A 22,669-nucleotide genomic window follows, 5' to 3' on the forward strand; every position below is an offset into this window, starting at 1 on the left:
AATTACACAGTTTCGGTATTTACACCGCAAACAAACACAGCCTTAAATATATTATTTTGTACATTTATCTATATTATACATAAAGCAAGGTTGTTCACGTCACCCTTTCTCTCATTTCTCCCTTTTTTAAATTTTTAATAAAATATTTTTTGTTATATTTTCAAAAAAGTTCTATTAAAAATTTACTAATTTTTCTTCTATAAATTATGTGAAAATTTCACTGCTAATTTTTGTGAACATGAATTGCCCTTTATCTTATAACTCCATTGTGACGAACGTAGCTTTTTGATGCATTGAATGATAGATCAAATGGATCAAGTTATTTCCCCAACTTTGTTAGTTTCTAAAGAGAAGATGAAAGCAAAAGAAAAATGAAGGACCTAAAAATTGCTATGCATCAATATGATGTTCATGGGTCGGGTTATTTGAATACCCAAAAACGTTCAACCCACTAAATTCAATTACCAATTGATACTAAAATGGACTAATATAGTTTAATTGATTGGTTAAACCCGGTTATGCAATTCTCAAAACAAAAAGAATAGGGTCGAGTGATTTGAATACCCCAAAACCGTTCAGTCGCTAGCTTTAATTACCATTTTATACTAAATTGAACCAATCTAGTTTGATTAATTAGTTTGACCTAATTATGCAATTTTGAAAACAAGAGAAAATAAGGGAATTTTTCACTAAAAACGATTTTTAATTAGAAAATAATAGAAAAATAAGGGAAGATAATAGAAAAAATGATAAAATAAGGATTTTTTTTGAAAGAATAAAAAATAACAAAAAAAATAGAACCATAATTTTTAAGTAACCGATAAAATAAGAGAAATGTTAACTAAAAATCATAAAATTTTTAACATATTAAAAGTAATATCAAGAAAACACTAAAAATCATAAAGTAATTGGAAAACAAAAAATCGGAAACTTACTTTACATGATTAACTTATTATTAAAACAAATTAAATAACTTAGTTTTATTAACTTCCTCTAAAATTAGTAAAATTAATTTTTTAAAATTTAATAAAAAATTAAAGTATAAATTATCAATACAAACAATAATAAAGTGATAATAGACTTAGAAAAATTATTTTATTAATAAAAAATGATACAAATTAATAAAAAACATAATTTAATTAAAATCAATATATATATATATATACTTAAAATTAGCTTAATAAAAAAGTAACTTGCTCTCTATCGTCCCTTTTAGTTTTTCATTTTCTTTTAATTTATTAGATAATACATAACCCAAGAATAATGCTAAGATGGATAAGATTCAGCTTTTCCTAATTACAAATATCCTAAAAACTCTTGTCTAAAATGTCACTTAGCAAAAAAGCCTTTTACGTCACATTTAAGAGTAATAAAATGAATAAAAATAATAAAAGTTAAGATATATGCTAAAGCATACAAATTTATTTAATAACATATAACCCAAAAATAGTTTGGTTCGAAATTGGTATAACTTAGCCTAATTGATGTTGTAACAAAATCCTGCCATAATTTCTTTTAAGTTCTAACAACGCTTGACTAATTTATTGGATATTTAAATTGAATTATCAAATTTTCGAGAACGTACTTTGATCCTTCAACCTAATATCACTGGCGAGCAATGTTTTGAAAATCGACTTGGAATAGGAATTGTTCTGGTCATTGATTTTTGGATTGACGGTTTGATCATCCCATTAGAATGGATGGCTCATTCTAACAAAAAAATAAATTTATTAAAAATAATTAAAATAAAAATACGACAAAAAACAGTCAAACAGGTCAACTGTTTAATTACCCGAATCAACAGATCATCGGGGTCAACGAAGGTTCGATCTTTGGCCAGAGATCGAATTTGGAGTAAAATGTTATCGGGCCGAACGGTTCGATCGTCAGGATCAACGAAGGTTCAAAAACATTGCCTGACGAGTGAAAAATAACAGCACGTGCTAAGTTATCAGTATCTGTGAAATACGTGACACGCACCCGCTTTGTGAGATATTTCCAGTACAGAGTGGGATGTAACTGTGAGGCGCGCTGTGACAGGAGCAGATCCCAATTCCCGGAACACTGTTATCTTGTGAATTGCACTAAGCTGATTGAAGGCGACTCAGACGGTCACAAATCAGTCTAAATCATTTCAATTCAACAATTCAACTCTTGATGATTTCGAACTTCGAAGTGCTCGAGCGGGATCCACATTTACCATTTCACGCGGCCGTACTGTACTCTCCGTCTATTCTAATCACCAGGATTGGAATATGGGGTGGGGCCGGTGGGCCCACAAGCAACATCAATTTCCATGCATTCAAATTAAAGACTCGTCCTATCCTAACTTTCCTGCAACGATGATGATGATGCAGAGATGATAGATGGGCCAGTACGTGGGTCCCACATGAAGTTGTACGTTGTACATCTTAGTGGCAGTAATACGATGTCAATATCATTCTTGTGTTCATATTTCGGCAATTCCACTGATAGTGCTGATGGGTTGATAAGTTAGTTTAATAATGAGATAAGATCAGATTAAAAAATCAAAACCGATCATCTATAAAATTGACATGTGGGTCCATGTGAGACCCGGGGCCATCTAGCCCCATAATATTTGAAGCTTAAAGCTTTGTTTAACTTCCGTACACGTGGAGGAGGAGAGATACACGGTTTCTGGGTTTCATATTGGAGTTCGTCATCACGCAGCAATAATTTCAAGATCCAGCAACCCACGGCCCACCATCATTGGTTGATTGTATTTGGGCTGGGTCATTTGTTTTGCGAGTAATCATTGTCGAACGCGCGTTCTGGACACTAATGACACAGTGGTTGCTATCATAGCCATGGAGACATCAAGGGTTTTGGTCAAATCAATTTCTTAACTAGGTTGCCATACTATAATATAAAAATAAACCCTTAAATTAATACTTCTATCATTGGATTCCAATCCAATGGAGGAGAGTAATCCAACCCTATAAGACAGTCAGCTTAGTCCACCAAGAAGTGGGCCACCCCTTTCTTTTTATTTCGGTTCCCGGTTGCATTTGAAAGAATGTAAATGTAGAACTAAAGTGAACTTGTATTTCGATTCAGTTTTGCAAGTGCTTGATAAGAATGCGTTTTATATATATAATATATATATACAAGTAGATTTGCTTTTTCAATTATTTTTGCACTATGTCAATGTAAAATAGGTTGGTTTAGCCTTGAGATCCACGTTTGGAACCATCACAATGAAAAGACACTGTAAATTTACAAGTGCAAAACTGAACTGGGTTTGCATACCCCTATTTGAACAAATTTGCATCAAACTTTGCAATTCAATTTGAAAGAGGTTAGGCCATGACCAGAAACCAGACTGATTTTTCAAACCAATTCCAACACGTATTCTTAACTTTTCCCGTCATCTCCTTTGAACTTATCAGTCTTTCAAGTCCTTACTGGTAAAACATATCTGCAAGACTACAAAATTCTAAGTCCAACAAGGAAAGTTAGAAATAGATGGCATCTGGAGGCTGGTAGAGTCGGTTCACTGACTTCTACGTGCTTTGCATTGTGGGGAGATCCGGTCAATCCTAACCATCCCAATTGGTCATTTTGGTTGGCCACCCATAGGATGAGGCAATCACCCATATCCACAAAATCAGATCGACCTAATGACCCACCCTATGCAGAGCTGTCATTGGGTCGGATCTGAATGCCAATAGGTCAGATGTGGCATGGGTTTGCCTCAACCCTAACCTGAACATAATTCACGAACCCATCCCAACACTATAGGGTTCAACTTGATATCGACCCAACCCACAATGTTTCAATTGTCTTTTTATATAACACATTTCGAAAGAATCCATACTTGCTTCCCACACCTACCTCATGGCACATTGTGCATTGGAAACAACTTTCATATATGTATATTATCATTCATGGGGAGATGCTCCCAATTCATGGCTGCAATGTGCTGTGAAGTCGGTGGGAGGATCAAATCCAATTTCATTTAGAAAATTTAAGTTGGAATTTGGTTTATGTATTAGAAGGTATCACTTTCTCCATAATGAAAGAAGAAAAACCAAAACAAACACGAAAGCAACCTTAAACTTTAAGGTTAGATGCTGGAAGTTAGACAATTTATAAGAACACCTTTCATATGTGTAGGATATCAATGCCCTTGTTGGGCAGGTCAACCAAACTGGAACCCGACTTGGGTTGAAAAATCAAAACCCTAACCTGGCCCTACACTCTAAAAAACCTGACCCTATAGGGTTGGGTCAAGTCTGGGTTACCATTTAAACCCGACCCATTGACATCCCTACTAAACAGGGTCCTATAGGGTTTGCAATTAGAACTATCCGACTAAAATCGACAGGTATACTTTGAGCTGTAATTTGACGAGAAAAACCTACTCATCTGTTAAATTGACACATTTGGACATCATAATATATTGATATTACAAATACATCATTAAAAAAAAGGTATTACTCTCCACCAGTTCGAAACAACGAAAATTGATCCCAACCCAATTATATTTGGACACATTAAACATGCCCAGACCTCTAAAATTTGGTTGATCCAGTTCGGATCTGTCGGGTCTGTCGGATCTATTGATAACCCTCCTAACTCCTAAGTATCATCTCACCTATCCCATGTCTACAACCATCCGTTTTTTCTTTAATGGTATGTTTGAGGTATTGTTCAAGACTTGAGCTCCATCAGCACCTCATATCAAACTAGAGAGCTTCTCCCTCAGACAAATGTAATCTTATTTTTTCAAAAATTTAGTGGTAATTACCTCCAGTACAGCGGTACTAAAAGGAAGAAAACAAAAAACACATTTCAAATAATGTAGGATCCATAAAGTGAGTTATTATTTAGAAATAAAATTTGACTTAATCTCTTAAATTAATATATCAAATAAAATAATAACCTAAATTTGTGTCAAATAAAAATTATCAGAATACATGAATTAAAAAATATATATATCAGAATAGTAATCCTATACTTAGTACAAGGGATCATTCTCTGGTTTACAACAAATGTTCTATTGTCTTTTCCTTAATCTCTTCTCAGGTTCACCATGAGCTCGTTTTAACTTTCAAAGAATTTGTATTGATATAAAGTTCAATTTACTCAATGTCTTCATAACTTTCCGAGTTCAAACCAACCTCTGGAATTTAGAAAATTTTCTTGACTAATCACAGTTTTTCTTTGACCACAGACTCGTGCAAGTCAAAAAAAAAAAGTAATAACTAAATATATATTTCCTGCTTTGGATCCACAGATGTCAGTCCTCACAATCTGGGTTTCCAGAATTCAGACCTTGCACTTGACAAATCATAATTACAATAAATTTCTGGACTACGTAAGGAATGGAGAATCTACAAGAAATAGATTACGATCCAGAACCCAGAAATGGGAACAGCTCACAGAACATATGTAGAAGCACGTTGACTGGATGTCACATATTAACATACTAGAATTTGATTATTACACAGGAATGCGCCTTGAAAAGGGTTAAACCAGGAGCTTTTGATGACCTTGTGGACACATTACAAGAAGTGGAACAAATTAAACACAGAAAAAGGGGATTGTGACAGTATATCACATGCTTCCTTTTCACAAACGCCATGAATACAGTTCCAGATACTCGAACTGGATACATCAATCATATTTTTTCTCCTGCACTTTGAAACTAGATGTCCAAGAAGGAAGGATGATTGCATTACTGAGTTTCTGAGATCGTCTACCAAAAACAAGGTTCTGAAATCTTAAACGATATGATTTCTATTCCTTATTAGGCAAACAAAGGATTTACAATGCCCATGAGAGGAAGTCCGAAAGCATGGAGAGGTGACCATTTTGAGTGGTTGGATGTCCTTTAGCATAAACGTACCACATATGCAAGCATGTGGAAACATGCAGAGAATCAGGAAATAGCACTTTAGAAGACAAAGCAAAAAGAAAAAAAAAAATCAAACACCCAATTATTCGACTATTCTCTCTTGCCACAGAAACTTACCCTGGATGTCTTAGGAAAATGTGAAACATATTGGGGGTGTCCTACAACATGAATCATGAATGCTTTTGTTTACACTTGTTTACAAAATTGCCACATCAGCAAAAAATTAAAACATGTTCTTGAATTACATTTTTGTTTCAAGAAGCAAAAATAAGGTGATTTTGTTTCGTAATACAATCCATGTTTTTCAAACCATCAAAGTAATAAGGGTTTATCAAGCAAGAAAAAACACATTTTGCTCTACAGTTGTATGATCCATGAAAAACAATATCAATCACCAGATGAAAACATGTTTTTATACCAGGCATCTAGAGACACGTTTCTTGTTTTAGTTTTGGAAACAAAAAACACATATACAACCAAGAACATGTTTTCTATGTTTTTGTTTTTTTTTTTTTAAATTGCTTTCAAAGCAGATGGTTTTGATTTGTATAGGTTGGTTGTGGTTTCATGGTTAGGGGATGGTAATTTGGATCTGCTTTTGCTTCCTTCATAATTATATCCCAAATTTCTGTTCTGTTTCCTTTCTCAAACTTCTTGAAGATATTCTTTCTATCCTGAATCTTTTCCCTTTTCTTAGGATTTTCCATTGAAAAGAAAGAGTCCAATAGCAATTCCACAAAGTCCAAACCAACTTCCTTTTGAAACAAGTTAAGGGCAACAACAACACCTGACTCTATGCTAGGAAAGTTATGTTAAAGAAACCCATTTCTGAAAACATTATCCAAACTATGAATCTCTAATGCTAGGGAAAATGCTAAACAAAACCATTTCAAAGAACATGATTTAACATGTTTATGAAATTGAAGCAAGATATGGAACATAATAAGGGCTTGCATAGTTGCTGTATTGAGCCTTTAGCTTCCTTCAAAAGTTTAATGAGGGATAGATCAAATGAACATCTCTTCTATGGCATAAAGCTTATTGGGTGTTCTCCCCCTATCCCCCTGCCTCCCAAAGAAAAGGAAGCTTGTATCTCAAAATCTTTGAAATAGGGAGGTACTATATAGCAAGAAACAAATTTGCAGTTGAGTAAGCCCTATGAGCATAAAATATTTGTACATGTAAACCAAGGTTGCTCATGCATATTCATTTGAATATACCAAAAGAATCATCTCATATTCTCATGTAATGAGAGTGCAATCAAAATATTGAATGGTCTGATGATGCAATATGGAGTCACCAGATTGAATACAACATCTCTTCTATTGGCAGTCCAGTGCATGAGGCTCCCACCAATATGAGATCTGGGGAGGGATAGATGTACCATGTACGCAGCCTTACCCCTGCAGAAACACAGAGAGCCTGTTTCCAAGATATAAACCCTGGTCACCCAGGTCACAATGGAGCAACCCAACCATTGCACCAAGGCTCACACTCTTTACCCTTGCTTACATAATATCCTTTATAAATTTCTCAAACAGGTATAGGTTTTCTTGGGGCTATTATTTATTTCCACTTTAGGTGTTTTTGTTGGACGGTCAAGATATTTAAAATGACTTAAAAAATGAATTAGAATTAAAAGAGGGGGAAGAAAAAATAACTATGGGCATAGGCCAAACTTATTAGCAAAGACTACACAATTTTTTACTTTTATTGACAAGGACCAGACTGCTGCAATTGACTTTATAAACAGCAAAAGCATGAATAAATACATGTAATACAACTGCAGTGATGCAGAAAAGCCTTTACAGCAATGACATAATTTTCTTGTAAAATTGAATAAATCACCTTGATTTTGTAGAGAGACATCTAGAGCATGGGAAAAGCTTCAGCAGTGAACTTGATCTCCTTGTCCTCATTTTCAAACGTGAAAGCTGCAAGGGATCGGCATCATTAGTGAACAAGCAAATTCATAGATATACACATATTACCCAGTGTTGGTCTTGTCTATCAGGGGTGTTGAGAGGGGTGACTGGATACACATCCGATCAGTTGACTATTTACCTTACTGGGTACTTCACCTAGTTTCATCATGTTTCATGACTAAAACCATATATTATCTTTAGCATAGTAGATCATACTAGTGAATTCTGGTAATTTGCAATAATATCTAGAAAGGGTATACCCTTGCAGAATATTTTGCAACTTCATATCATTTCTAATAAAAAGAAGATGATGTTTATTACTCCAGTTGGGAACTTTTATGCAACTTGAAAAAACTAGCAAGTGAACTTCATTTGCTATAAAATTAGACTACACTAGCAAATAAGATCCTAAGGGAAGAAATAAAGACTCAAAATCTTAAAGATCCATTCTCAAAGACAATTTCATTCCAAAAAGATCAGCAGACTATTATCATGGAAGCACTACCTTGCCCCGAGTTACTCTACATGTTTTCCAGCAAAGCAAGCTTCTTGACCTAGGTTCCAATCTCCTGTAAAGTTAGAAAACCAGGGGTAAGTTTAAAGTTTGTGGAGTTAATTTCACATCAAAAAGGAATAAATCAAGTTAGAAACAATGTTTCTCCTCTATAATGTAAAGTATACAAATTATTGTCAAAGTATGACCCTCCAATAAACAATGATCATCAATCCTGTTAGCTCCATGCAAATGATTTTATTCTACCTAAAACAAAATATTTCTTGTGATGTCATGTGAAAAGTTCGAAGACCAAATGATTGATTTTTGAGAACACAAAACATTATATAATTTAAAGAATCTGGATAAAATACAGCCTTCTGAAAAGTTAAAGAATGAGCATCAACAAAGAAGTATATAAAAACAAACAGCATAGAAGCAAACAAAGTGAGCTTAACATTTTAAAGGTGCTTACTGCAATATTAACAGCCATGATTTCCTTTTTGTCTCTAATTAGTATTTGAAAAACATATATTACAAAAAAGTATTCTGGGTGGATGATGATAGGAAGAGAAGAAAGGGGAAAAAATATTAACAGCCATATAATTGGGGCAAGGCTTAGTTGAGTTGACCTGAGTTGCATAGAAGTTAAAACAAAAAGAAACCCTGACTTCCCAAGTGAGGAAAATTTTAAAATTAAGTGAACACAATAAAAAAAGAAGAAATCAGGAAGTAGAGATTCTAAAATGTGGACCACATGTTTTACTCCCCTGTTATTCCTTGTTTTTTGTGAGGTCACCAGGACTGCATGACTTCATTTGACTCAATTCCATGACAATCCTGGACCGTTGGAAAATTTTCTTGTTGATACAGAAAACTTCGTTTAACTTGAAATGTGAATGATCTTGCTGATCGGCTTCAGTTGTGTCTCTAACTCAACAATTGTTTTGACAGTGATCCGTTTTGCAGTTATTGAGGATCCATAAGTAATGGAATCAGAGGATATTCAAGGGGAAGAAGCAGCTATCAGGCATTAATGTGCAAATATAGGCCCTTTTGTCTTTGACTGGACATTGGATCAAAAGATTTCCAAGGGCTGGATAGATCTGTTCTAAATGATTTTGGGGAAGTATTTGGAATTGTGCATAATATGTTGGAAACTCAAATTTTAGTATGCATTGTCTTATCCAAGAATCATATAATTGTTAATTCTCTCTTAGTAAAAATTCTTGTCATCCATTGAAATAAGACCCAAATATGAACGTGGAGGAAAAGAGTTTCTATGATTGCTCAAGTTAAAAGAGAAAATTCAACTGCAACCTCAGATGTCAATCATGGATATTATATATTAGGCATCTGATAAATGTAGTAGGTAGCTGATCTTTGTAGAGACCACTAAGGTTAGAAAAATTATAAATCAAGGAGAGTGGCTTTTCCATCATCCTTCACTAACCACTTATTTTTTTAATCAGTAACTGAAAACTTTTATTAAATAAGAGAAATATAAGTACGAGAAAGGGGGAGATAAAATGTCTTAGCTCCCCACCAATAGATTACAAGAAAAACTTAGAAAATTTCCCAAAATAAAGAATCCCTATATGCCCCTTGTTTGGCTAGACCATCAGCAAGTGAGTTGGCACTCCTTTTCACCCATCTGTACTTCACCTCAATACCCCTAGTAAGCCATTTGAATTTCTTCCTTTCAGTGCTAAACCTCCACATGCCACTGTTGTCTTCCTTTACCCATCTAATCACCACCTCTGAATCACCATCAAGGATCAACCTCCTGAAGCTCAGATCCCAAGCTTTTTGGATACCTTCCAGAATCGCAAAGATCTCAGCTCTAAGTGAGTCTCTTTCTCCAATAGAGCCTGGGAAAAAAGCTAAAATAATCCCCTCCTCATTCCTGAACACACCCCCAATTCCAGAAGGCCCTGGGTTCCCCACACTACAGGCATCAATATTCAGTTTTATGAATCCATAAGGTGGGGACATCCAAGAGGGTCTAGAAGACCTCTTAAATTGGGTAATGTTAGCTATCTCTTTCCAGTTTCTCATCAAGTCAGCCAGTGAGACATCTGTGAATAGGTCCACAGATTTCAGCCAATGGACCACCCTTGACAGAATCAGTTCTGTTAAACTCTCATAGGTTCTTTCCTCGTCAGAAAAGATACGTGAGTTCCTTTCTTCCCCCAAAGACCAACAAAGTGCTGCCCTAATGCATCTCCATATCATTCTCCCTCTTTTCTTAGGCAAACTGAAGAAGGAGGGTGAAAACAAGCTTTGCACATCCACAGGAGGAACCCAAATACACCCAAAAAAGGAAAAAAACCCACTCCCACATAGTCAGTCTTAGCAAAATAGCAAGAAACCAAAAGGTGGTAGCCAGTTTCCCCATCAGCTTTGCAAAGGGAACACCTATTAGGGGATAAACAAAGACTGGATCTCTTTCTTTGAAGTAGATCAATTGTGTTGATTCTTTCCAAGAAAGTTTCCCAACAAAAACTACCAACCCGAGGAGGGATGGGCTTCTCCAAATCTCACTAACAGGGAAGGGCAACCCAAGAGGAGCAGAAGGCTGAGATAAGGTATCAAAGAACGAGGCACAAGAGAAGGTGCCCGAGGGAGAGAATGTCCAAAATCTAGTGTCTTCCTTAGAGGGATCCAAAAAAACAGTTTCAAGAGTATTTTACAAAGATACCAAAGAGTCCAAAGCTGTATACCCTAATAGCCCTCCTCAACCCCAAGTTCCACCCAAACCTAGAAGAAGAGTCTGATGGAACAAGAAAAGAAGAGATAGGTTCATTCTTGAGGTCTGAAAGAGCATACAAAGAGGGGAACTGTTCCATTAGAGGAGAATCCCAATCCAAGTTTGTTCCCAAAACTTTATTAGGTTACCTGAGTTGAAGCCATACCTGATATAAGGGGAGAAAGCTGGAAGGATGTCATGGATGGCTCTCCAAGGAGATGCACCTACAGACCTTGTTGGAATTCTAGGATCCCAGCCATTGTCCTTGAGCCCATGAATGCCAACCACAATCTTTGTCCATAATTATCAAAAAAAAAAAAGGTTATCCTTTTCCAAAGGAAACCTCCACAACCATTTCCCCAACAAAGCAGTATTTCTTTTCTTGATACCCCCTATCCCAAGACCACCTAACTTCTTACTCCTAGTCACCACTTCCCAACCCACTCTATGGTCCCTTTTCTGATCGCCCGGCTCCCATAAGAAGTCCCTCATCAACTTTTTCAGCCTATTGGAGACCTTAGTGGGGATCTTAAACACAGACAAGAAATAAATAGGTAGATTAGCTAGGATAGACCTAATCAAAGTTATCCTCCCCCCCCCCCCCCAAAGAATGATAATTTTTCCTCCAAGAAGCAAGTCTTTTTTTGAATTTTTCCATCACCAGGTTCCAGAAGCTTTTTTTCTTGGGGTTATCTCCTAAGGGGAGGCCTAAATAAGTCAAAAGCCAGTTCAAAGCTTCACAACCTAGCAAACCTGCGTATTCTCTTACCACCCTCTCCTCCGCGTTTACTCCCACGATACAACTCTTATCAAAATTCACCTTAAGATTAGACATTTGCTCAAAGAGTTGTATTGTCAATTTTAAACCTCTCACCCAATTTATGTCCCCACCTTCACAAAAAATGATAGTATCATCTGCAAATTGCAAGTGGGTGAGTGGAACTTCCTCCCTTCCTACTCTCCAACCTCTCAATAAGTTCCTTGAGTCAGCTCTTTGAATTAATCTCCCAAGGACATTTGCAACCAGGGTGAACAAAAAGGGGGAGAGAGGGTCACCTTGTCTTGTCCCTCTAAAGGCAAGGAAGAAGTCAAGCACAATTCCATTAACCAAAATAGAATAATGGCAACTTCTAATACAACCCCAGATCCATTTGCACCATTTGTTCCCGAACTCAAACCATCTCAACACCTCTAGCAAAAAAGACCAATCCACTAGGTCATATGCCTTCTATAGATCTAGTTTGCAAACCACTCCCTTTTTTTTTATTTCCTAAAGCTCTCCAGACTTGCATTTGCAATCAGGATTTGATCAATGATTTGTCTTCCTTCCACAAACACACCTTGGTTGGGTGCAATAATAGAAGGAAGAAAGCCATTGTGAAGCCATCAAGGCCTAGAGCCATTGTGAAGCCATCAAGGCCTAGAGCTTTTGATCTGTCCATTGAGAAAATTGCTTCCTTTACTTCTTCCAATTCAAAACTCCTCTCTAACCACTCCCTTCTCTCTTTTCCCACATTCGGCTCTTCCAATCCATCTACCCAAACCCTTCCATTTAAAGGCCTTTTGAAGATGGATTTGAAGTGATTTACAAAGGCTTGGGTTATCTCTATCGATTCGGATAACACTACACCCTCAACTTCCAATTTTGAAATAAAATTCTTTTCTTCTGCTACCATTTGCCATAGAGTGGAAGAATTTAGTATTCCTATCTCCCTCCTTTAACCATTTGCACCTCGATTTCTATTTCCAACTTATTTCCTCTTTATGCAGAAGGTCCTCTAGTTGCCTTCTCAAATTCCATCTAGTCTCCCTATCTGCCTCTCCAAAAGATCCCCTATCTTCTTTCGTATCCAAATCCTCAATCTACTCCATCAAACTTTTCTTTCTTTCCTCCAATCTCCCAAACTCCAAGAGGTTCCACTCTTTTATCTAAAATTTTAGAAATTGTAACTTCTTGTGGAATCCTATCCCCTCCCAAATTACCAAAGGATTGCAGTGCTCCCACCACTCTCTAATTTTCTCAATGAATCCTAGTTGAAGTAGCCACATATTCTCAAACCTAAAAGGGTCTGGCCCATCGCCCCTCACTTCCTCCTTACACGATATAATAGGTCAGTGGTCCGAAGTGAGTCTAGGGAGAGCTCTAGATGTCAAATTTCTCCATTGCTCCTCTCAATATAAGGAGAACAAGAACATGTCCAGCTTGGAGCAGATTGGACCAAGTAAAGTTATTATTCAAGAGAGGGATCCCTTTAAGCTCAAAGGTATCCACAAATTGGTTGAATTTTCTCATGCTAGTAGTCACACTCTGTCTAGGGTTGTTGGTTTCTCCTACAAATCTCACCACATTAAAGTCCCCTCCCACACACCAAGGTCCATCCCATAAACCCCCTTACATCACTCAATTCCTCCTACAGTTTCTTCCTTTGCCTATAGTCATTAGGGCCGTATACATTAGTTAACACCCATTCAAATCCATCTTCCACCTGCCTATATTTCATTGAAACTAAGTGATTACCTATTAACTCCTCCAACTCCACCATCACATCCTCTTTCCACAAAGTTACTATCCCACCAAAAGATCCCCATGAGGGAGCAGCCGCCCATTTTATTCCCCTAGATCTCCATACACTCCTTGCCCATCTGTTATCAAAATCCATTATTCTCTCAATAATTTCCCAGATTCTCTCATCCCTACTTATTTCCCCCTGTTAGTGTAGGTGTATTTCTGTCTTTATACTTGTGTTGAGGTTGCTGATCTGTAATATTATATTAGAACTAATGTCCCTCACTTAAGTAAGGGCACTTGTGTCTTTTCCATTATGTTAGTAATTTAAAACATGTTTGGCCGAATGGGAGAGGTGATTTTTTCCCTTATTCGAACTAGACTTTTCTTCTCTCCTTTTCTCCTTTCTCTCTCTCTTTCTTTCTTCTTTCTTCTTCTCTCTTCTTGGCTGTTATCAGACTAACAGAACTCAAAGGCAGGCCGAATTATAATATGGTATTAGAGCACAACTAAGCAACTCGGATCTGCCCAAATTTCTGTTTTCTGCGCACTCAATTTAGGGTTTTCTCTTGATTTCTCTGCCATCGATTGGAGATAAGGGAAAGGGCTGAAAAGGAGTGGTCGCCCTCTTCCCTTGGAGGTTTCTATGCCTCCAGTTGTGCTGTTCATGGTCGGTTGCTGTGGTTTCTAAGAAGCCCTCCCCTAATCGATGAAGAAAAGAGGGCTGATTCGTGTGGTGCAGTGGGTGTCTTGTGTGGACTGATTTTCTTCTTGTGGTTTGTTTCTCGGGTGATGAGGTAAGAGATTTCTATGCATGTTTTTGTTATGAATCAAATAGGAAGTATGTTTCATATCATATGATGGGATTTCAGACTGTAGTGTGCTAGGGTTTATGCTGCTTTTTTGTGTGATTCGAAGGGGGAGTGGTTCTCATATAGTGGTGAGATTTCAGGTAGTCGTAGGGTAGGGTTTGTGGTGTAAAGAGTGCACCTTCAGCAATAACAAGTGCTGAAACCAGTGTGATCAAGTAGTGTGCAGTGTGTCGAATTCAGTAAAACAGAATTCATCAATGGGAGATAAGAGTGATAGCAAATCTAATGTGATGATACCTACTGACTACCTGAATGTTCAAATGACCTCCATTAAACTGAATGGAGAGAATTATGTACCTTGGGCTAAATCTGTAGAAGTTTTTCTGAAGGCAAAGAAGAAGGTGAAACACATAAGGGAGGAGAAACCCTCCACTGATTCTCATGAGTATGAAGACTAGGAACAAGAGGATGCACAGATTATCACGTGGTTATGGAACAGTATGGAACCCAAAATTAGTGTAAATTTCATGTTTCTTGACACTGCCAAAGATGTATGGGACCATGCTAAGAAGTTGTATTCTGGTCAAGACAATACAACCAGAGTATATCAGCTATATCAAGAATACTTTAATCCACAACAGGGCAATCAAAGTCTTGAGGATTACTATGCTAGTATGAGAAACATTCGTAATGAGTTGAATGTTTATCACCCCTCACTTCTGATGTCAAAATTCAGCAACAACAGAGAGAACATCTTGATGCGACTCGATTTTTGGTGGGGCTGAAATCTGAGTATGAACCAGTGCAGGCTCAGATACTAGGAGGGTCAACTCTCCCTTCCTTAGAAGAGGTGTTTGCTCGACTTCGGAGAACTTCCATAGGATCTACTAAGAACTCTAATGCTTTTGATAGATCAGCCTTTGCAGTGTCCAGGGGCCGTGGTGTTAGAGGTGGAGCTCAAGGAGCTCAGTCTGGCCGTGGTGGTAGCAGTGGTCTGGTATATGGCCGGAGTGGTGGTGGTGATCGTACTAGAGGCAGAGATTCAGGGGGAGCCCGTGGCAGAGGACATGGCTTGGGTCCGAAGAGATGAACTCATTGTGGTATGAATGGACATACCATTAATTATTGCTATGACTTGCATGGTCCACCCTCAACTTGGGCCAATCATGCCCTGACTAGTGACACCAGTTTCAGACAGGAGAATCGTTCAGCTAATCAGATGCCGCCTACATCCACAGATGTTCCTGGGAAGGAGATGGTGAGTGTTCCCCGTGATGAGTATGAGAAGTTTGTCCAATCCACATCTCAGCAGAACACGGCTACTTTCGCACACTCAGGTATGGCTTGTTTGGCATCCACACCCAATCCTTGGATTATTGATTCTGGAGCCTCCGATCACATGACTGGAACTCCAGGTGTGTTTTCTTCCCTCTCTCATTTCTCAACATCACAATCTATTACCCTTGCTAATGGTTCCATATCCTCGATTTGTGGTCTTGGCAATGTTAACTTGACCCCCTTATCTTTATCCTCAGTTTTGTATGTCCCTAAATTTCCGTTTAACCTTATGTCTGTTAGTAAGTTGACCATTGGTGGAGGGCATGAAGCCGGTGGATTATACTATCTTGACGGTGGTGGAAGAACATCAACAGCTCTCTAGTCATCTCTCTCTCCTCTCTAGTGGCACTGTCGATTTGGTCATCCTTCGCTAAAAGTTTTGAAATCTTTGGTTCCTTCGTTGAGTCAACTTTCTGTTTTAGATTGTGAGTCGTGTTAGTTGGGGAAACATCATCGTGCTCCCTCTAGTCCTAGGGTTGATAACCGTGTGCCAAATCATTTTTCTTTGGTTCATTCAGATGTTTGGGGTCCTTATAAAGTGATGTCATACAATGGACATAGATATTTTGTCATTTTTGTTGATGATTTTTCAAAGATGACGTAGCTCTATTTAATGAAAGAAATAAGTGAATTGTTTACCATCTTCCAAAAATTTTATGCTAAGATTCGCAATCAATTTGGTGTTCACATTAAAATTTTTTGTTCTGATAATGGCCGTGAATATTTATCTTCATCATTTCAAGAATACTTGGACTAACATGGCATTATACATCAAACCTCATGTACCTACACCCCACAACAAAATGGTGTGGCTGAGAAAGAATCGTCATCTTTTGGAAACAACACGATCCCTCATGCATCACATAAATGTTCCCAAACCCTTTTGGAGTGATGCGGTGCTTACTTCTTGCTTCTTGATTAATCGGATGCCCACGTCTATCCTTAATGGTCATTCCCCATTCACTACCTTGTTTCCCACCTTGTCTCTGTTTCCTCTTTCTCCTCGGGTTTTTGGGAGTGTCTGCTTCGTCCATAATCTGGCCCCAGGAAGGACAAGTTAGATGCACGATCCATTAAGTGCATCTTCCTTGGCTATTCCCAGACCCAGAAAGGGTATAAGTGTTACCATCCTAGTTCTCGATGTTCCTTTGTATGTGCTGATGTTACCTTCTTTGAGTCTACTCCGTTTTTCTTGAGTTCCGGTGATGCTTCTTCCTCCTCATCACCTCCCCCTCTTCCACTTCCAGTTGTCGATTATGTTCCCTTGTTCCAGTCGTGACCAAGTCCTTGCCTCCAGTGCCACCACCTGTTGAACGCCCACCTATCCGTCAAGTGTATACACATCACCCACATGTACCGGCTGCTACTCCTCCGGCTCCATCACCATCGACAGATCCGACAGTTGTCTCCGCACCAGCCCCAAACCCAGTATATGATCTTGATCTTTCCATTGCCTTACGGAAAGGTAAACGCACCTGTACCTTTCATCCTATCTGTAATTATGTTTCACTCACTCACATTTCCGCTTCCCATCGCTAGTTTATCTCTTTGTTATCCTTAGTTGTTGTCCCTAAGGATGTCCAAGAAACCCTTGCCTCTCCAAGGTGGTGTCGTGCAATGGAAGAACTCTTAGCTCTAATTCATAATCATACTTGGGACCTCACCATTCTTCCTCCTGGGAAGCAGGTTGTCGGTTGTAAGTGGGTTTATACTATTAAGTATTTACCTGATGGTAGTGTTGAGCGCCTGAAAGCTCGATTGGTTGCAAAATGGTACTCCCAAACCTATGGTTTGACTACACAAAGACCTTCTCCCCAGTTGCTAAGATAGGTTCAGTTTGTGTTGTGATCTCTCTTTCTGCTATGTATGATTGGCCCCTCTATCAGCTTGATATCAAGAATGCTTTTTTGCATGGGGATTTGCTCAAGGAGGTCTACATGGAACAACCACCGGGGTTTGTTGCTCAAGGGGAGCATGGTAAGGTATGCAGACTAAAGAAGACTATACATGGGCTTAAACAGCTCGAGCATGGTTTGGTAGGTTCAGTGAGGTGGTAAAGAAGTTTGGTATGAAACAGTGCCAAGTTGATCATTTCGTCTTCAGTCATGACTCTCAAGCAGGAAAAATCCTATTGGTGGTGTATGTAGATGATATTGTTATTACCAGGAATGATAAAATGGGCATTGACAGAAGTAGCAAGATCTAAGCATGGTATTAATTTGTGCCAAAGGAAATATGTGTTTGATTTGCTGGAGGAAACTGGTTTGTTAGGTGCTAAACCAATTGAAAGTGTTTGAAGACCCTGGTAGATACCGGCGACTTGTAGGTAAACTGAACTACCTAACCATTACTTGGCCAAATATTTCATTTGAGGTTAGTGTGGTAAGTCAATTCATGAAGAAACCTCTGGTTTCTCATTGGGATGTGGTTCTAAGAATTGTGAGGTATTTAAAAGGAGCCCCTGGTCGTGGTTTGATATACAAAAGTGGTGGAAAACTTGAAATAGAAGGGTATACTAATGTTGACTGGGCCGGTTCTATGTCTGATAGGAGGTCTACCAAAGGCTATTGCACTTTTCTTGGGGGTAATCTGGTGACATGGAAAAGTAAAAAGCAGACAGTCGTGGCGAGAAGCAGTGTAGAGGTAGAATATAGAGCTATGGCACATATTGCTTGTGAATTAGTGTGGCTAAGGAACCTTCTACAGGAAATAGGATACAATACTAACACTCCAATGAAGCTCTATTGTAACAATCAGGCTGCAGTTCATATTTCTTCTAATCCAGTGTTTCATGAAAGAACCAAGCACATAGAGGTTGACTGTCACTTTGTGAGAAAGAAGGTGCTGAATGGAGCGATAGACACTGCATATGTTAACACAAGGAACCAGTGCGCAGACTTATTTACAAAAGGGTTGAGTTGGGGAAGAGTGGACTACATATGTAACAAGCTGGGATTATATGATATATACTCACCAGCTTGAGGGGGAGTATCAGTGTAGGGGTATTTGTCTTTATACTTATGTTGAGGTTGTTGATCTGTAATATTATATTAGAACTAGTGTCCCTCACTTAAGTAAGGGCACTTGTGTCTTTTCCATTATGTTAGTAATATAAAACATGTCTGGCCGAATGGAAGAGGTGATTTTTTCCCTTATTCGAACCCGACTTTTCTTCTCTCCTTTTCTCCTCCTTTTTCTCTCTCTTTCTTTTTTCTTTCTTCTCTCTTCTTGGCTGTTATCAGACTAACAGAACTCAAAGGCAGGCCGAATTATAATACCCCCAATGGCCCCTCCCTTTCGTTTCCCTCTACACAAAGTAGCTTGCTGATCATGGGCCTCCGACTCTCGGATGGGAAGGGAATCTAGAACAAGAGTTACAAAGCACTTGTCAGTAGCAAAAACTAAATTGGCAGGGCTAATAGAACTACCTTGGTTCAACTGAGGGTTGGTATCAAGTGGATTGTTGGTTGTTGTTCCCTGTATGGTGTTCTCTGAGCTTTCTATCTCCTCGGATGGTGAGAAATTTTTCCCGTCACCTGTCCAACACCAATATCACTACCCTCACCTAACAGTTTACCATTATGTGGTGTACCCCTGCTCAATTCTGGGTCAACTCGAGCTAATTCCTTGTCGGCTACTTGCACTAGCTTACACCTTGGTAAAGGCTCATTCACTTCTGGGCATTGGATTAACCCCCCATCTGTTTGTAACTGCTATGCCCTGTCACCTATATCTGTTTTGTTCAAATGAGTCTCCGTAACTTGTTAACCCATCACAGGATTAGGAAATAGGTACTCCAAGTTTAGGATATCCCCGTTTTGTTCTTCTCAGATACCTTCTTCTCCAATGCTTCCTAGGCTAAATGCCTCGTCTAAAAAATCCTCCTCAGTTTCCCCCTCCGAGCTGTAACCTATCCACCCAAGATCTTCCTCCTCCCTTTCTTCAAACCAAGTCCTCAAGTATTGTAGGTTTGGGCAATCAGTTGGGCAAAGAGCCTGCATTTTTAGGTCCTGCCAAGAAACCCATTTTAGGGAGTTGTCCTGAAACCCCCTCCAAGTTGCCGCTTTAGTGATCCTTCAAGTTCGACTGTTCCCTTTCTGGACGATGATAGACGGGGATTCTCGTCTATCATTTCTCTCTCCCTTTCTCGACCCACGTGACCCTTTAAGTTATCATGTGGGTCCCTTAGGAGATCTTGCGGTTTGGCCCCTGGCTTAACCACACTTCCCACTGGTTCAAATTGAGTCTCCTGGTTAAGCCCAAAAGGTCCCCTTCTGCTTTTTGCCATGTCAGCATAAGAAGGTCCTCTCGAAAACGCTATTTTTGTTTCAAAAAAATTGTATCAATTTCCTTCAAGGGATAATTTCGAGAACTATTAACCTCCTATGACTGTTCCGATTCTTTTTTCACCCTTCCACATGCATCAAAGCTACCCTCTAATCCTTGGGAGCCACGTGTGTCCGGCCTGCCACCTCACCATCACCTTCAACCTCCATTCGTCTTCTCCAAAGCAACACTTCAGTTTCTGAGGCCAACCAAATGCTAGCAGGCTCCCTTAGAGAGAACTTCAACTGACCGAGGCAAATTTTCTGGCTTAATCTCTACTACTCTTGAGTTCTGTCGCACACAAACTCCTCAAGTTTACCTCCAGCAAGGCTCCTCCCAAGAACATTATGATTATCTCCATGACGGAGTTAGTCCACAAATTAAAGGGGTGCCCTAAGAGCCTAATCAGAAAATTGCCTTCAAAAGGGTCGACTTCGTTGCAGATTGGGACCTAGTTTTGCACCTGTATGAATCCATCTTCTAATTGCACTGTGTTAAAGCTCAATTGTTCATCACCAACGTCTAGAATAGCTTTCTTCTCATCGAACGGCAGCAACATGGCATCAGCTTCTACCCCAAGTTTCTCTGCAACTACATTCAAAACTTTAGTCTAGTCCTTGACCACCCTATCTGCTGGTAGCACCATTTTGCACTCCCAGTTCCTTCTTCCTTCTTCAAGCGAAAACTTCATAATTATTGCTGCACTTGTTACTGAAATTTCTTGACAAAGAGGGCTCTAAACCTTACTAAGCTCTGGAGTACCTTGTTCCTCTGTTTTTTTTTTTTTTATCAATAACACTTTCATTAATTCATCAGTAGAAAATTTATAAGTGGAAGACAAACACACTTATCTTTCAATAGTCACAAAGAGCTTCAAGAAAGGAAAAAAGAAAAAGACACTAACGTTACAGCTTAGCCCAAAACAATGAATCCCTTTCTGCCCCTTGTTTAGCTAAACCGTCAGCTAGGGAATTAGCAGATCTTTTAATCCAACATGTCTTCACTTCCATCTCCCGCACCAGCCACTTCAATTTCCTCTTCTCATTATTGTACTTCCATAAATCATTTTGATCTTTAGTCAGCCACCCTATTACCACCTTCAATTATGAGTTTCTTGATGTTCAATTCCATAGCTTTCCGGACTCCTTCCATAACTGCAAAGATCTCAGCTCTAAGGGAGTCACCCACTCCAATTGGGCATGAGAACATAGCAGAGATGACCCCATTTTCATCCCTCAAAACACCCTCGATCCCCGATTGTCCCGGGTTTCCCCTACTACACCCATCAAAGTTTAATTTCAAGAAACTACTAGGTGGGGGGTCCAAGCCACACTCATTACTGACTTGGTCTGCGCGCAATTTGCAATTTCACCCACTTCCTCAACATGTCATCCACACTATAATCTGTGAATAGTTCCAAAGATTTCAGCCACTGTACCGCCCTAATATGTATGATAGCCCTCAGATCTGCTACTCCTCTCTGAGTTTCTGAGAATATCCAAGAGTTTCTTTCTTCCCACAGTGTCCAACATACTGCAGCCCTTAGTCCTCTCCACATTGTCCTTCCCCTTTTTATCCGCCACCTGAAAAAGGAAGGGGAGAAAAGACCCTGCAAGTCTGATGGGGGATTCCAGCTGCATCCAAATAAGGAGAAAGCCCAATCCCAAATTGACCTCGCGAAGTGGCAAGACACCAGTAGGTGAAAACCAGTCTCCCCATCTGCTTTACACAGAACACACCACTGAGGTGACAAGCAAGTATTGGGTCTCTTCTTTTGGAGTAGATCACCAGTGTTGATTCTTTCCAGATAGGCTTCCCAACAAAAACTACCAACCCTAGGGGGTATAGCTCTGCACCAAACCTCACCAACAAGGAAAGGGGGAAGGGTAGGACTGGTGGACTGACTTAAGACTTTGAAGAACGAAGCACAAGAGAAAATGCCATTGGGGGTAGGTGTCCAAATTCTAGAATCCGTCCTAGTGGGGTCTAAGACAACGTTATCAAGAAGTGCAATAAGGCTTGAAATACTGTCGAAGTCTGAGTCCCTCAAATCCCTTCTTAGACCCAAGTTCCACCCAATCCCAGAAGTCGAAGAGGGCGGGGTGGTGAAAGACGAGATCGACTCATTTTTCAAATCAGAAAGAGCATACAAAGACAGAAAGTAATCCTTTAGAGGGGCGCTCCCCACCCAAGTTTGCTCCCAAAATTTTATGGAGTTACCGGAATTCAAGTCATACATGATATTAGGGAAGAAAACTGGTAGCAGGTCATGAATGACTTTCCAAGGAGAATTGCTTGTGATCCTAGCTCTGATTCCAGCGTCCCATCCATTGTGCTCCAGCCCATGTATACTTGCCACTATTCTAGCCCATAGTTTCTCCTTCTCCATAGGAAACTGTTAGACAATTTTGATTGCCCTTAGCTTCAATCAAAATGATGTACTTTATGAGTTTATTGTAAATGAATAAAAGTGCATATTTGATTCATGTTCCCTTGGTATGTTTCTGTGTAATACCCTTAAACTGGACACTTAATGAGACTCGTGTTAGTTTAGAATGTTCACAGCCAGTGGGTCAGTCTGGGGAGACCTATCCTGACAAAGCTGACACTGTGGTGCCACCAAGTCGGTTGGGGTGGCT

At 39.0% G+C, this 22,669-nt stretch overlaps 1 protein-coding gene across 2 annotated transcripts in view; it reads right to left on the reverse strand.

Moving 5' to 3' along the window:
- Nucleotides 1–5,219: 5,219 nt before the first annotated feature.
- The window catches only part of LOC148847778 (protein STICHEL-like 3), a 38,790-nt gene continuing 21,340 nt past the window's right edge, over nucleotides 5,220–22,669 (reverse strand). The window contains exons 6-8 of one of the 2 annotated variants that reach the window (XM_088948144.1): nucleotides 8,312–8,375; nucleotides 7,730–7,815; nucleotides 5,220–5,855 (exon numbers count right to left, since the gene is read on the reverse strand). In XM_088948144.1, coding sequence (XP_088804270.1) covers nucleotides 5,774–5,855; nucleotides 7,730–7,815; nucleotides 8,312–8,375 — 232 coding nt within the window. In that variant the 3' untranslated portion in view covers nucleotides 5,220–5,773. The remainder of the gene's footprint in view (nucleotides 5,856–7,729; nucleotides 7,816–8,311; nucleotides 8,376–22,669) is intronic. The other variant, XM_088948145.1, reaches the window with a different exon arrangement.

The sequence above is a fragment of the Nelumbo lutea genome, chromosome 6 (genome assembly GCF_056320005.1).
Source record: "Nelumbo lutea isolate HS-2025 chromosome 6, American lotus-T2T, whole genome shotgun sequence".
Lineage (NCBI taxonomy): Eukaryota > Viridiplantae > Streptophyta > Magnoliopsida > Proteales > Nelumbonaceae > Nelumbo > Nelumbo lutea.